Raw genomic sequence first — 13,987 nt, 5'->3', positions numbered from 1 at the left:
ATTATGTTTTATGTGTTTATGTTTACGTACGAGTACATGTACATGTAGATATATTATATTATGCCTATGTGTACACATATGTGCATGTACGAGTACATGTACATGTAGATATATTATATTATGCCTATGTGTACACATATGTGCATGTACGCATACATATACATGTACATATATTATATTATGACTATGAGTGCACACGCATCCACATACCTAATGTGTGCCGGTGTGGTACCACAGCATCCACCAACAATATTGACTAGTCCATCCCTGGCAAATGACTGCAACAATATCACACAATGATCAGTGTCCAATAATATAGATGCATGTCCTTCACGCTGACCGAACTGCATCAACACAAACCCCGTAGTCAATGAAATTTTGTTCTGTTATGTTATGTTCTTGTACTTGTCGGCGTCCACTACACTGGATATAGTAAGTGCCTCCAGGGATAAACCCAATAAACAAACAGGTGCATAATGATGATGTGAGTGCAATGCAACTGGTGTCCTCTTAAAGTGGGTTCGCGTGCATGTGGGAGTGAAGCCTTGACTTAAAAATTTCAACGTCCGTTGCTTCCACAACACCCACGGGTAGGATTTGAATGCGTTGTTGTTGCAGTGCAGGTGCCGAAATTTGTGGGGGTTTTTCGATCTGGTACCTGACATCCCATGGATCAGATATCTATTCGCCGGTATTGCTATGAGGTGGTTTACAACCTTATACAATTATCTGTTGTTCTACTTGTCTAATTGACAGAGGGAAGTGAGCACAATATTTCACACTTTATAAGATGCTCTGATGCATTTGGACGATCCCCAAAATTGAGAAGGTGATCATCTAAAATGTGTTTACCTGCAGAAAATCCCTCCCCACTATCAGACACACGCTTACCATAAGGTTGCATCCTACTTTTTCACCCCTCAAATACCCTGCAGCTCATAAACCTTCTCACTCACTATTAGCATTCGTTAGTATATATATAATGTAGGCTATTCCACTGATGTGGGCAACATCCTGACATCAATGAAGAACAGATAAACCCCGGTAACAAGACGATGATTTATACATGTTCATGATGATATACAGTATCCTAGCTGTAGAGAATGATATCTATAATAATGTCAGCTACATCAAAGTTCAGTTCATTGGATTTAATGACATGTTTAGAAGTTTTCTGTGGAAGAGAGATATAAGCTACGAAATATTTATAGATATGCCTGCAGATTAGTGTGTCCCTGAGCGAAGATGAGTCAGACTTTGTGGTAAAATCCGTGTGTAGCCCTGGCTTAACAACGAAATGCACTTAACAGATTTTATAGATTAACGTGCTGTTTTAAAAACAGTAACAAAGATCTTGGATCAGAGATATACAGATATACTGAATGCAGTCAGTGTCAGTCACCCACACATGCACATACACACAGGTTAGCTAGCACACACGCGGGTGCACATGCATGCATGCACGCACGTACACACACACACACACACACACACATGCGCACACATGCACACACACTCACACATACGCACACGCACACGCACACGCACACGCACACACATGCACACATACACACACACGCACACGCACGCACACACATGCACACATACACACACGCATGCACAAAAACACACGCACACACACACGCACGCACACAAACACGCACGCACCCCGAGCATCTGAGCCATCGTCTCCGGCGTCTCGTCGTATTCACCGAACGTGTTCGGCATTCCGGCGTTCGGATAGCAGATCACGTACGACGTCGTTTCCATGCTGATCGTCTCGATAAACGGCCTCATGGCGTCTGCTCCCAGAGCGCAGTTCAGACCGAGGCTGTCGTACGTGTAATACAAGCAATGCAAGGTCACACAGAGGTCAGCATATAGGCATGAGTCTACACGTACTGTAGGTAATACGTCCACATGTAATACAGGCATAAATCTACATGTAATGTAAGTATATGGCTAGATGTTAGCGTAATGTAGGTGAAAGTCTATATGTAATGTAATTCTAAACATACTGTATGTTTAGAATTACATTACATGTATGATACATGTAATGTAATTCTAAACATACATGTAATGTAAGTATAAAGGTACATGCAATGTAGCTACAAGTCTACAGGTAATGTAAGTACAAGCCTATGTGTAGTGTAAATATGAGGAATATGTAACATAATGACAACGAGTACAATACTGTGAGAACTTCAAAGCTGAATTAATCCCAAACTTAAAAATCTGCTGACACCAACTCAAAATTACCACCGTCCCAACCAGACAGTCAACGGAGCGAAAGTCCTGTAATTAATAAATTAATTAAGTAATTAATTAAATAAATTCTCATTAGCCCACACTCTGTGGCTTTGCCATCGATAGGCACGAGGGGTAATCTGGCAAAATAATGTAAAATGCAGTCGCGTACATGTCATCTCATTACTGCCCTTAGAGCTATACCTCTAACCGAACCATCTGCAGGGAGACGAAAAAGACTACGCGAATTTCTCACTGGCCGAAGACACTGCACTGTGTTGCGACTGTAAGACGTGTACGGGGCGCCGTAACGTCATGTTAAAGGAGCCTCTTCCCCCATACTTTGCATTTTCTCTCGCTAGATGGCGTCAAGAACGCGCATGGACACGCACCAGAGTGGCTTGGCGTGGGAAGTGCTGACAGTAAATGCCTCAACAGTCTGGCCGGACAGCGTCCTGCCGCTCTTATCAACGATGGTCCCGGAAACCTGGCAAAAACAACCGGCTACCGCGCTGTTTACAAATACACGCGACTCGTCGGGCCGGTTCGCACTCCGCCTCCGTGCATTCGCGGTTGTTTCCCAGACAGCTTCATTGGACTTCTATGGTGGAGTGGCGTAATAAACAAACATGGTGGCCCATTCCGAATCCCAAAACCTCTAACATATACTGCAATGTGACGAATATAAACTGCGATGTTAAATTCTTTGAATCTTTAGCTCAACAATAGGACCCATTTTTTGCCTACACATGCAGGCACGTGTGGTAATTAATCGTAATGGCTGGCAACTGCTGTAACAAATGAACGTCCATAACGCAGATATTGAGGCAGATAGTACAATGCCAGAATCAACACGTGGGCCGAAGGGCCGAAGGAAACTTCACTCACAAACAATGGAAGTCTTCTGCCCAGTTCTTCGAAGAGCAGCTGAATTGCATATAGCGCCGCCTGGAGGGGAAAAAGTCAACATGTTTTTGTGCGTTTTTTATCACATAACATTATGAAAGTGTTATTCCAGTTATGCAACAGAAATATGCTAGTTTAGGAGCAATTTGCCAACGTTTACACGTACAGTATGGCATAGCTAAGTAACATTAGGCAACCGAATAGGTAGATACTGTTCCATTCTGCATTATAAATAAAGTACACAGTTTGATGATCACACTACACACACACATACACATGCACACATGCATGCACATACACATGCATACACGCACGCACATACACATGCACACATACACACACATACACATACATACACGCACGCACATACACATGCACACACTCGTGCGCATACACACGTGCACACACTTATGCACATACACATGCACTGCAGCACACACACGCGCGTGCATACACATGCACTGCACTGACTGCAGCACAGACACGCGCGTGCATATACATGCACGTATACTATATGCAGTAAAACACATGCATGCACGCATGCACACAAGCAAGCACGTGCGCCTACACACTCACACACACTTTGAATTGAGCATTGAGGACTATGCAGAAAAGTGAAAAAATATTAGGAACGGAGAGTCTGTAATAACATTTATGGGCAGTTACGGAACTTTCTGCAAATCTCCTATAAACATGCAGAAAAAAAGACAAGTACATACAAATAGTACACTGTAAAAGGAAAGGTGCACAGAACATTTTATAGTTCTGTTAACCATAGTATCAGCAATGTGCTTAATGCCCAATTGAGTTCATTTTACTGAAGGGGTGCAGGTAGTCCCCTCAGTGACACTAGCCATATGTAAGCGAGAGTAGCAGACCAGCTATGCATTATAATGATTTGACACAAATTCCGTGTTGAATTAGCATAATATTGTTTGGTATAATATTTACATGCTAGTTATCATGGGTTTGGCTAATACATATGGTCTATACATGTATTTATACAATATTCATTCAATAGTTATAATCATTCCAGGAATTTCTGGTAGGCTTGCCTGCAAATTTCAGGAAGCAACAATTACTTTTACTGAAAATCAATTTATAGGTACTATAGTTCATAGCGTATATGCCATACTCACATATGGATTGCTAGTGGCACTGATTTATGCCTGCAACCCCTCCAGTAAAATAAACTTACTAGGTCATTGAGCACCTAGCTGGCTGATGATATAGGACACCATAAAAAGTTTTGCACAACTCTCCTCTTATCAGCATACTATTTGCATGTACTCATTCTTTCTGTGTGCTTTCGACTTTTCCTTTTCAGCCTTTCGAAAAGCTGCGTAACTACTAGCTCTAGTACTATAGCCCGCTTACATTAACTGCCGCTGGCATTAACTGCCACTGGCATTAACTGCCAGCGGCAGTTAATGTAAGCGGGCTATAGTACTAGAGCTACTGTAAATTTTATTACGGACTCCATAATTGTCTGTATCTTTTTGGTCACTTTTAAACGTTTGTAATTCTCACTTCACACGCACGTGCATATGCACTCACACGCCCGCAACCACATATCCATACACGTACGCAGCATGCATGCACGCAAACATGTGCACCCAGGGTTCTCCCCAGGATGAAATTGAAACAGGGGGAGGGGAGGGGGAGGGGGAGGAAGAGGGGGAAGGGGGGGCAGCACCCACAACAATACATTCACTTCTATACTCATAATTAAGCACTCACATGCACGCATGCACAAATCCATGCGCAGAAGTACGCATGAGCGCACACATAAGCACACCAATACACGCCCGCATTTACAAACCCATGCAAATACGCACGCACGAACGCATTCACGCACACACAAGCACGCGTGCACCCACACATACACACACCCAAACGAAGCTTGCATGCATGCACATGCACATACATGCACGTACGCACGCACGCACGCACGCACGCACGCAGCGCACACACACACCTTGGCATTCGCCGTGTCAAATATTGTCTCCACCATGAGAACATCGGCCCCGCCATCCACCAGACCGTGGCCCTGCTCCAGGTAGTTGGACACCAGCTCGTCGAAGGCTGCGAGACAGCAAACGCACGCGGTCAAAGAACAGCGAGTACAAGACAGGAGCGAACGCGAAGCAGCCAACGCGATGCAAACATTGACTCCTCAACCACTGGACACCCGCTCACGCTTCTGGACACGGCTAGCCCGCGTCGGCATCTCTTGCGAGCCCTCGTTATTGCAGATGGGAATGCGAGCCAGAAGAAAACCAAGGAGATATAAATCAAGAATCAAAATCAGAAATCAAATCAGTCTTAATACTAGCATCGACTTTTTCTTGTCCACCCTCGACAGAAACGTGTTGAAGTCACGAGTTCCTCATACGCAATGTGTAGAGGTCCAATCTACGTGAAAAATTGCATGCTAAGAGTAATGTTAAGACTAATGTAATGTAAGCTAAGAGTAATTTTGTTTCTGACAACGGGCCCCAGTACTGCTGTTTAGCTTGCTTGCTGGGCGACTGTCTGCCCATATGGCTCTATGTGTGTCTGGATCGATGGTTGGCTGGATGTCAGGCTTTCCCTTCGTAATCGTGCACGCAGCGAGCGCGAGTGTACTTACTGACGTTCCTGTAGGCCGGCTGTTCCACGGACGGCGAGATGGACAGAGTCTTGTTCGTTGGTCCCAGTGTGCCGACTACGTATCGAGGAATGCCTGGTCAACGAAACAACTCATCAACATCATCATCATCATCAACATCATCCATTCGTCCATTCATCATCATCATCATCACCATCATCATCATCATCATCCATTCGTCCATTCATCATCATCATCAACATCATCATCATCATCCATCCAACATGATCATCCATTCTTCCATTCATCATCATCATCAACATCATCATCAACAAATACATCATCATCATCATCGATCCAACATCATCATCCATTCGTCCATTCATCATCACCATCAACAACATCATCGTCCATTCTATCATTTCTTAATCCACCCGACGACATTACGTTGGCTCATCGCAAAATGACCTGGTATTTGCGCACACGATCTCACTGCGACAATTCCGCGTGCGTCTGTGGCGTGCATGTGCGAAGCTCAATTATGCAGACTAGGTTAACGAGTTACGAAAGCAAGGTCGTTGGTTCGTTCGTTTGTTCATTTATTCATCCGACTCCCGTAGGGGTCAGTGAAGCGTTGAAAAAGCAATGATGAAGTTTACAAACAGCAAGAATGGTAAGAAGCGAGTGCGACTCACCTGTCGCCGTGGCAACGTCATCTGCTGCTCTCCTCGCGACCTGGGCCGATTCTTTGTTTATGCGGTAAGCCTGCAGCGACAGGTAAAAACGGAGACGATTACCAAACCTTGGGCCACGGCACGTAGGGAGCGGCGTGCGAAAGTGGATGTCGTCTCTGCTAGAAACAAGTGTGACTGATCCGATTGTTTTCGGAGGTTTGGAGAGGCATCATTTGCGTGAAAAACAAACTCTGCAGGTATTATTCATGAAAGATCATTCCACTATTATATTTAAGGCGGACGATTGAGCTGCTTCACCTCATATACACTTAGAAATTGAAACTTAAGCCAAATACAATGATATAAATGTAATTCTAATCACTCGCAACAATGAGCAGACCACTCTGGTGTGACAAGGACCAGCGATGGAACGCATTTTTGTAATGCAAGACAAAAGCTGCCTTGGATTTAATATCAAAATCTTCAGTGCACGACGATAAACATTTCCCTTAATGGATCAACACCAAGGCTACTTCCTTTCCATCAACATTTTCATAGACGTGGGGGATGTATAAGAAAACACACAGAACGTGTAATTCATAAAAAGGACATGGAGGACAATAAGGTATGATGGTCGTCATATTCCCTCACCGTCCGCATCGTTAAACTTTCGACGCATAGCAACAAGTAAGCGAAGGCAACCACAGCCCTTTTGCTGCTGCCTTGGCAAAATTCAAACCCCAGGTCAAGGTGTAACGTACCTGATCTTCTAGGCCGTAGTCAGACTGAGCGATGCGCGTGCCACTGAATGTATTTGTCTCTATGAGGTCAGCCCCAGCTTCTAGGTAAGCCTGTAAAACAAACAAACAAACGACGCCGTCAGACGGCAAGTGAACGAAGCGAAGTTCAGGAGTTCTGAAACAGTCTTGCAACGGATGATTGAAGGTTCCTCGTAGGAGCCTGACGCTGCAACAATCTGTCCTTAATAACTAGCTGCCACCTCCTACCAGCCTTGCCTCTACAGAGATAACTGCAATGGCTCTGTGAGCAAGGCAACTTCACATGCCTTAGATATTATTTCTATAGGTGGTCAAGATCACCCAGTGTGTAAATGGTCGTACCCATGTGCAAGCCAACATGATGACCTTACGGGAATTCGTTACTGACCGTTGTTTTTAGAATGTCCTAACACAGCGTTGATTTGCCAGCGCTACCTGTCAATCATTACAGGCAGACAAATAGCTCAGTTTGAGTTCAATCGGGCAATTAGAGAGATAGGTCTACACGGAGAGATATGGAAGCAAGGTCAGTAGCCCATATCATAGTGAACCCATAGTTTCCTGCTACCAAACAGGCTGTAAATGGTCCCAATTTTTTCCCTATTAAATCGACGACCGTCACAATTGAAAACTTCACCAACACTTTGCCATCATGTCCGTAGATGCCAACGACATAGTATGCCTAAGGGCAACTTGTAGATGGAAAAATAGCCTAGGTTGATAGAAAAATTAATAGAAAATCATTGATAGAAATCATTGATATAAAAATGCCTAGGTTGATAGAAAAATTCAAACCCCTCACCAAATACATAAATACATAAAAAAATCTCTCCCCTCCTCGATTACCGTCATCTGCCCCCCCACCCCCCTAGTCGCCGGAGATATGCGGCGGGCAGTTTACATGGTCGCGTGAGCTCGTTAGGCAATCTCACTAGATCTCATTAGCAAGCTCGTTAGCACGTACCTTGTGAATGCCATAGATGATATCTGGCTGGGTGAGACTCAGCAGGTCGTTGTTACCCTTCAGCGACTTCGGATGGTCCTTGAACTCGACGCCTCGAAAGGAATCCTCATCGAAGCGATGGCGCTGCGGAAGTAAACGCGGAGAAGCCATGATGAACGCAGACGTACGCACACTTGCGTTTGTATGTCAGTCTGTGCGCACATGTGTGGTGTGTGTGGTCGTGGTGTGTTGGGTGTGGTGTGTTTTATGTGTGTGTCGTGATGGGTTGTGTCGTGTGTGTGTGTGTGTTGTGTTTGTGTGTGTGGCTGCATGTGTTGGCGATCTGTGCATGTCTTTGTGCGCAGTCCTGGTGTGTGTGTGCTGTGCATGTACATGTGTGCATAAGTGTGTGTGTATGTGTGTCATCAATACATGCTATGATGCTGTATCTCTGCCCGCGTATTTGTGTGTCTGTGTAGATATGTGTATTCGGCACTGTGTCAGACGCCTGCATATGTGTCTGCATGTCTGCCCACGCCCTATACTCATACACTAGCTCTAATATATAGCTCTATAAGAAATGGTTATGTGTTGAGAGACCATTGCATTGACGTTAGCCCCACAGCCTGGTTAGGCTGCTTTATTACCTGAATCATTGTACCCATAGCACCATCCAGGACCATTATTCTTTCCTGCAGAATCTTGCATATTTCCGCAGCTGCCATGTTCCTTGTTCGTGGAGAGAGGCCGAAGTTCTTGCCTGTGCACGTTACCGCACTCGCCCGAGCAATGGCCGAGGTGTCAAATGTTACAGAGACCGTTTTGCGGAAATTTTGCAGCCGTAGTCGACTAATACAAATCCAACCTAAAGATACAAACAGTTAGAACTACATCAATGCAGCTGCTCTCGAGGAAATATCCTTTTTAAAACTACGTCCTTTTTTAATCATATATATTATATAATATATATGAATAAAATATATATATATATACATATATATATCAATATTAATATATATTTATTAAATACGGTATATATATATATTTATATATAAATCGTACTTCATTATAGTCCCTATAGGACTTTTGAAGACTGATATTTACGAGGTTTTGAGGTTATCTATGAAATATCTATTTATATATTTGGCGCGTCTTACTGCTGCTGTTACTGCTGCGATGTACTTGCTCGCCCGCGTACACCCAGTGCACCGTAATACCGCGCTGCACAGCGCGACCGTAGACAACCAGCTACAAGCGAAGCTAGTGAGTCACGTGAGCGGATGTTCGCAGGACGGTAGCGCACACCTGTTATTTTGCCTACTCGGATTGAGCTGTTAACTTGGACGGACGTGTTACAGAAATTCGGCAGTTTTTTTGTTTTATGCACAAAATATGCACACAAATACAGCCAAATTGGCACATTTTATGCAGTTTCATGGTTTCAAAGTGTCCCTGTCTCAGCTCTCAAACAGGGCATTTTCTCATCGAATGCCGAGGCACGTAGCGCCTCGCCTACAGCTGCAGAGACGCGAAGCGCCGAGGCAGCTCGTTTCTAACATATGTGTATGTTAAATTCTGTAAACATACACAAATAATTGGGCTACTAAAGCTCATAGGGTCTATGTCCCCCAAGGTAATGCCGGAACGTACCCTGGTCACTATTTGATATGGTTAGGGTTAGGATTAGGGTTTAGGATTAGGGTTTAGGATTAGGATTAGGGCGCTACTAAAGCTAGCTTTTCACACACACACACTTTTTCTGTCAGAAACTTGACACAAGATAGTTGAACAATGACTGTTCAAGAGATTTGAGAGGAGCACTGCAATCTTGCCAATTTACAAATCCTGAAATCGAACCGATTGTCAACAGCCCAGTATAAAATTAAAAAGCATAAATGTACGTGAGACGGAGAGATGTAGGCTACAATCGCTACATCATGAATGTATGATGTCATACAACGTCAACAATATCGAATCTACACCGTACGCGGAATTAATCTGAATTGCTGTATATATATAAAATAGATTCATGTACTTGGACTCCTATTTGAATTTTAACAAACTTAAAAGGAATATGCTTACGCAACTGTTTCGTCCATGCCAGGCTCATGCACGATCAGAATTTCAATGATTTCATAGTGGCTAGTGGTAGGGCCTATTTTTTATATTGAAGTTTACGTATTTAGCGGACTATTGCCCCGGCGATCGATAGGTGGCGCACACAAGATCGCGTGAAATAATTGAGCAGTTCCTAGTCGGTGACGTATTGCAACAATATTTCTGTAGTTGGTAGTTGATACGTGTGATTTTTAGTTGTAAAGCTTAATTTAATGTATTTGTGTTAGACGAGCGCTCTTTGGTTATGGTAGACGTGAACCCTACTTGCCACTACGTCCGGTGATCACACTCCAACCCAGTCGAAGGCTAATGACACCAATATCACGACTCCCAACTTTGAAGTACGAATCGGCTCAGCTGTTTACAATTAGTGGATTAGTGGATTAGGGGCCTAGTATTAGTAATATTAATAATAATAATAACGTTTAATTTATTTCCTTCGCTAGGCAAGTAGTGTTGCAGTAGGCTCCCCGTTCTGCGACTTCCGAATGACTGTAAACAAGTTTAGGGGCGATTTGTATGGGACAGCGACCATAGCATCCATGCTGGTCGGATAGTCCCTTTTAGTATTTTACTTTTAGTTTTAAATTGGGTCACACAGCACCACAGACGGTAGTCCGCAAATGCAGACGTCATAACTCCGCTTTTGCTAATCTGAGGGTGCGGGTTTAACCGCATTACTAGGGTCTGCGTCGGCTCGGACTACACAGACGGGAATACACAGTCATTGATCACCATCACGCAATCAGCAATCATGACAACATTGTTATGTCAACATTACGCCTCTTACCTGTAAACGGAATGCAGACTGTTATGCGACACATTTAATCTTGCCTGCTACCTCATATAAAAGTGAAGTGTCCTCAGATGCCTTTCCATCTTCAAAACAAACTGCTAGTAGGCGGTTCAAAACAACCTACGAGAATCAACTCGATTGATGCGTTGAAATTACATTAGCGGTATTTGAGGCACTAGTCTAGAAGACATGACCCATTGTATATTGTATTGTAGACATGAAGTATTGTGGGACATGTTTTCTATACTAGGGCCGTATTTGACGCAGGAAGTCGGTCAACTTATCGTTAGTTCATTGATTGATTAACTAATCACTTTAGATCAAGGATAGTTTGGGACCTCGCAAATGCGTTTTTGCATATATGTGCTTAACTAATCTGGGGTGCTGAACTATGCATGAGCCATCATTTTCACAGTTAGCATGCAATGCTTCTCTGAATTGAGGGAGCTAGAGCCGTGATAGCAAAGGGAACAGAAGACAAACTGCCTCGTGGTGTAGCCATTGTTCTGCTCGGGAATTTCAGTACTCATGTCATCTATGAATGAATGGGGGAGGGCCCGTGAAGGGGGTTGTACCAATTGGACTCGATTACACGTGTCATAAGCGGCCACGATACACAGGCAAACTCGATCAGTTAGGGAAAGTATACATCAGGCTGTGAAAACAGCACGACTGTGTTTGGATTGTTAAAAGAAAATTCAGCTAGAAATTGAGGCGTATAGTTTAGGTAATAGGTACATCAGAGAGTATATATGGGATGCCGCAAATCAGCTCCAGCTTTTATGTCGGACTCGTCTTGCATTAAAAGGCTGAGGAGAACCCCAATAGCATTTGCCATGTGTCTGGGTTTATGCCTGTTACTACACATTTGCAGGAGGTAACGTGCTGCGAGTGAAAACACTGACGAGTCTGATCGACGATTCGTGATTGGGAGTGGAGCTGTGTCGACCAAGTCCTACCGCCCTTGCATGATCAAAAAGTAACTGATTCATTCATTTGGTGAAACTTCGTTTGTTTACGGTATAAACTTTGCACGGTCTGTTTTCAATATGTTCAATAATTTTTTTGAAAAATCCTTACTTGCTACGATTGATAGGTTCTGTACCAAATTCACAACTTACATACCGAATAAATATTTGTGAGGTCGATGTCAATCGTATTTATTACTTGACGAATATTGAAAAAAATCATTGTGTATTTCCCAATAATATTTCCTAATGTAATTTGTTGAAAAGTGAGAAACCGTTAACAAAATCACCAACGTGTACTTTCATAAAAATCGAATTAGATAGCAAACCTTTATCGATTTCTTTGCCGGTCGACCTCTCTCGGTTGCTGTTAAATCGACATGTGGTCGTGCCGTGGTCAATCTCCCCTGTTTGCTTTCCAGGTTGATGGGTTTGTGGCTATGCTTCTCAGATGCTCACGCGACGGCGACGCACCTCTGAGGGAGAATCTCAACCCGACTACAACCAGGTAGGGCAGCCGGCGGCGACCCCGCACACGCTTCGCAGCGCTCGAAAATTCCTTCGCCGATGTTTCCGTAATTAGAGATTATTTTCGTAGCGTGCGACGTACCCGTCGTAAAGTAATGCCAGTTGTCGTGTGTCGTTGCTCGGAAGTTCCTTCTCCGATGTTTCCATAGTCAAAGTTGATTTTCGTAGAGTACGAGGTGCCCGTCGTCCCGTGTCGTTGCCGGGAGCGCCCCATGGATCGTTTTCCAAGCGAATCTCGCACGTTCCCTCGCCGATTAATGCGGCGGCAGCAGGTCGCGCTCTCATCCGCGTCACCCAGGGAAAAAATCATTTTTCGGGGGCTACTTTTCAAGCTCGCGTGCATGAAAATAGCACTTTAATGGTTTGCATTGAACTCTATGCAAATTTACAGGGGCTCTTTTTGCCATTTCCGGGGCTCTTTTTGGCATTTCGGGGGCTAAATCGCCCCGAGCCCCGTGTATTTTTTTCACTGGCGTCACGCCATCTCCTCATGTTTCTCGCAGGCACGCAACGGTCATCGAACAAACGGAGTCCCCCACCAGAGGGCGCTGAACGTAGGCGCGGCGAGCGGCGTCGCGCGGTACGCGAGCCCTGCACGGTCCGGCCCGCTCGACGCAGACATGACGTGCCGCGACAGAACGACCGAGTTCATGTCGACGCTGAAGTCCATGCAGAGCCGCATGGTGAGTCCGGTCGGCCATCATTATTTATTATACATTGATATTTTATATTTATGTTATATATATATTCATATTTTATATTCATGTTATATATATTAATATTCTGTTTTAATTATATATATTAATATGTTTAGTGGGTTAATATTATGTGTTATTAGAGAGTAATAGCTGGGATTGCAAAAGTGGTAGACTCACAAATGTTCTGTCCTGGAATTTGTTTTAATGAGAATTGGTGCACCGATTTAGTGCCCTCTGAGGCAGTTGGAATGGTGAAAAGAGCTATGTGTATTGTTACGGTCAGAAATAACCCGTCCCGGCGTGAAACCAACAGATAATACGTCTAACACAGAAAGTTTGTTTAACTCGACAACTTTAATTAACAATGTATAATTGAATATGTAATAACACGTAAAGGCCAGTGTAATAACGACTCTCCATATAATGTTTTTCCAGTGTGATAACGAAGTTTATTATGAACGGTGCTAAGCCCATGACCAACAACGCGCATATCTCTTCCCGCTCTGACTCTCTCGCCGATTATATGGCGCCACTAATCTGCATACAATGGAAATGCTCATGACAAATATTACAATATATAGTACATGTATATATAGGAATGGTTCAAATAATCACTAAGATTAGCTACAGCAAAGTATTTGTGAATCGGATTCTTCTTACCAGTCTTGATCGAAGCCAGGCCTAGAGGATTAGAGGAATTTATAGGATAACAGGATAGCAGGGTAGAGATGACAGGGTGA

General features: G+C 43.8%; 2 protein-coding genes across 2 annotated transcripts in view; one reads left to right on the top strand and one right to left on the bottom strand.

Moving 5' to 3' along the window:
• Nucleotides 1-10,311, bottom strand: part of LOC106816497 (methionine synthase-like) — a 40,818-nt gene extending 30,507 nt beyond the window's left edge. Inside the window, 11 exon segments of the mRNA XM_014821121.1 lie at nt 197-278; nt 1,669-1,831; nt 2,640-2,734; nt 3,136-3,195; nt 5,132-5,238; nt 5,786-5,878; nt 6,439-6,508; nt 7,179-7,268; nt 8,161-8,283; nt 8,787-9,004; nt 10,222-10,311. Of these exon segments, the coding sequence (XP_014676607.1) occupies nt 197-278; nt 1,669-1,831; nt 2,640-2,734; nt 3,136-3,195; nt 5,132-5,238; nt 5,786-5,878; nt 6,439-6,508; nt 7,179-7,268; nt 8,161-8,283; nt 8,787-9,004; nt 10,222-10,249 (1,129 nt within the window). The 5' untranslated portion in view covers nt 10,250-10,311.
• Nucleotides 10,312-10,399: 88 nt separating this feature from the next.
• The window catches only part of LOC106816496 (syntaxin-5-like), a gene marked incomplete at its 3' end in the record, with an annotated part of 9,267 nt that continues 5,679 nt past the window's right edge, over nt 10,400-13,987 (top strand). Inside the window, exons 1-4 of the mRNA XM_014821120.1 lie at nt 10,400-10,598; nt 11,928-12,032; nt 12,444-12,529; nt 13,053-13,232. Coding sequence (XP_014676606.1) covers nt 12,473-12,529; nt 13,053-13,232 — 237 coding nt within the window. The remainder of the gene's footprint in view (nt 10,599-11,927; nt 12,033-12,443; nt 12,530-13,052; nt 13,233-13,987) is intronic.

Source organism: Priapulus caudatus, unplaced genomic scaffold (assembly GCF_000485595.1).
Source record: "Priapulus caudatus unplaced genomic scaffold, Priapulus_caudatus-5.0.1 Scaffold1396, whole genome shotgun sequence".
Lineage (NCBI taxonomy): Eukaryota > Metazoa > Priapulida > Priapulimorpha > Priapulimorphida > Priapulidae > Priapulus > Priapulus caudatus.
This window is presented reverse-complemented; position numbering and strand designations above follow the sequence as displayed.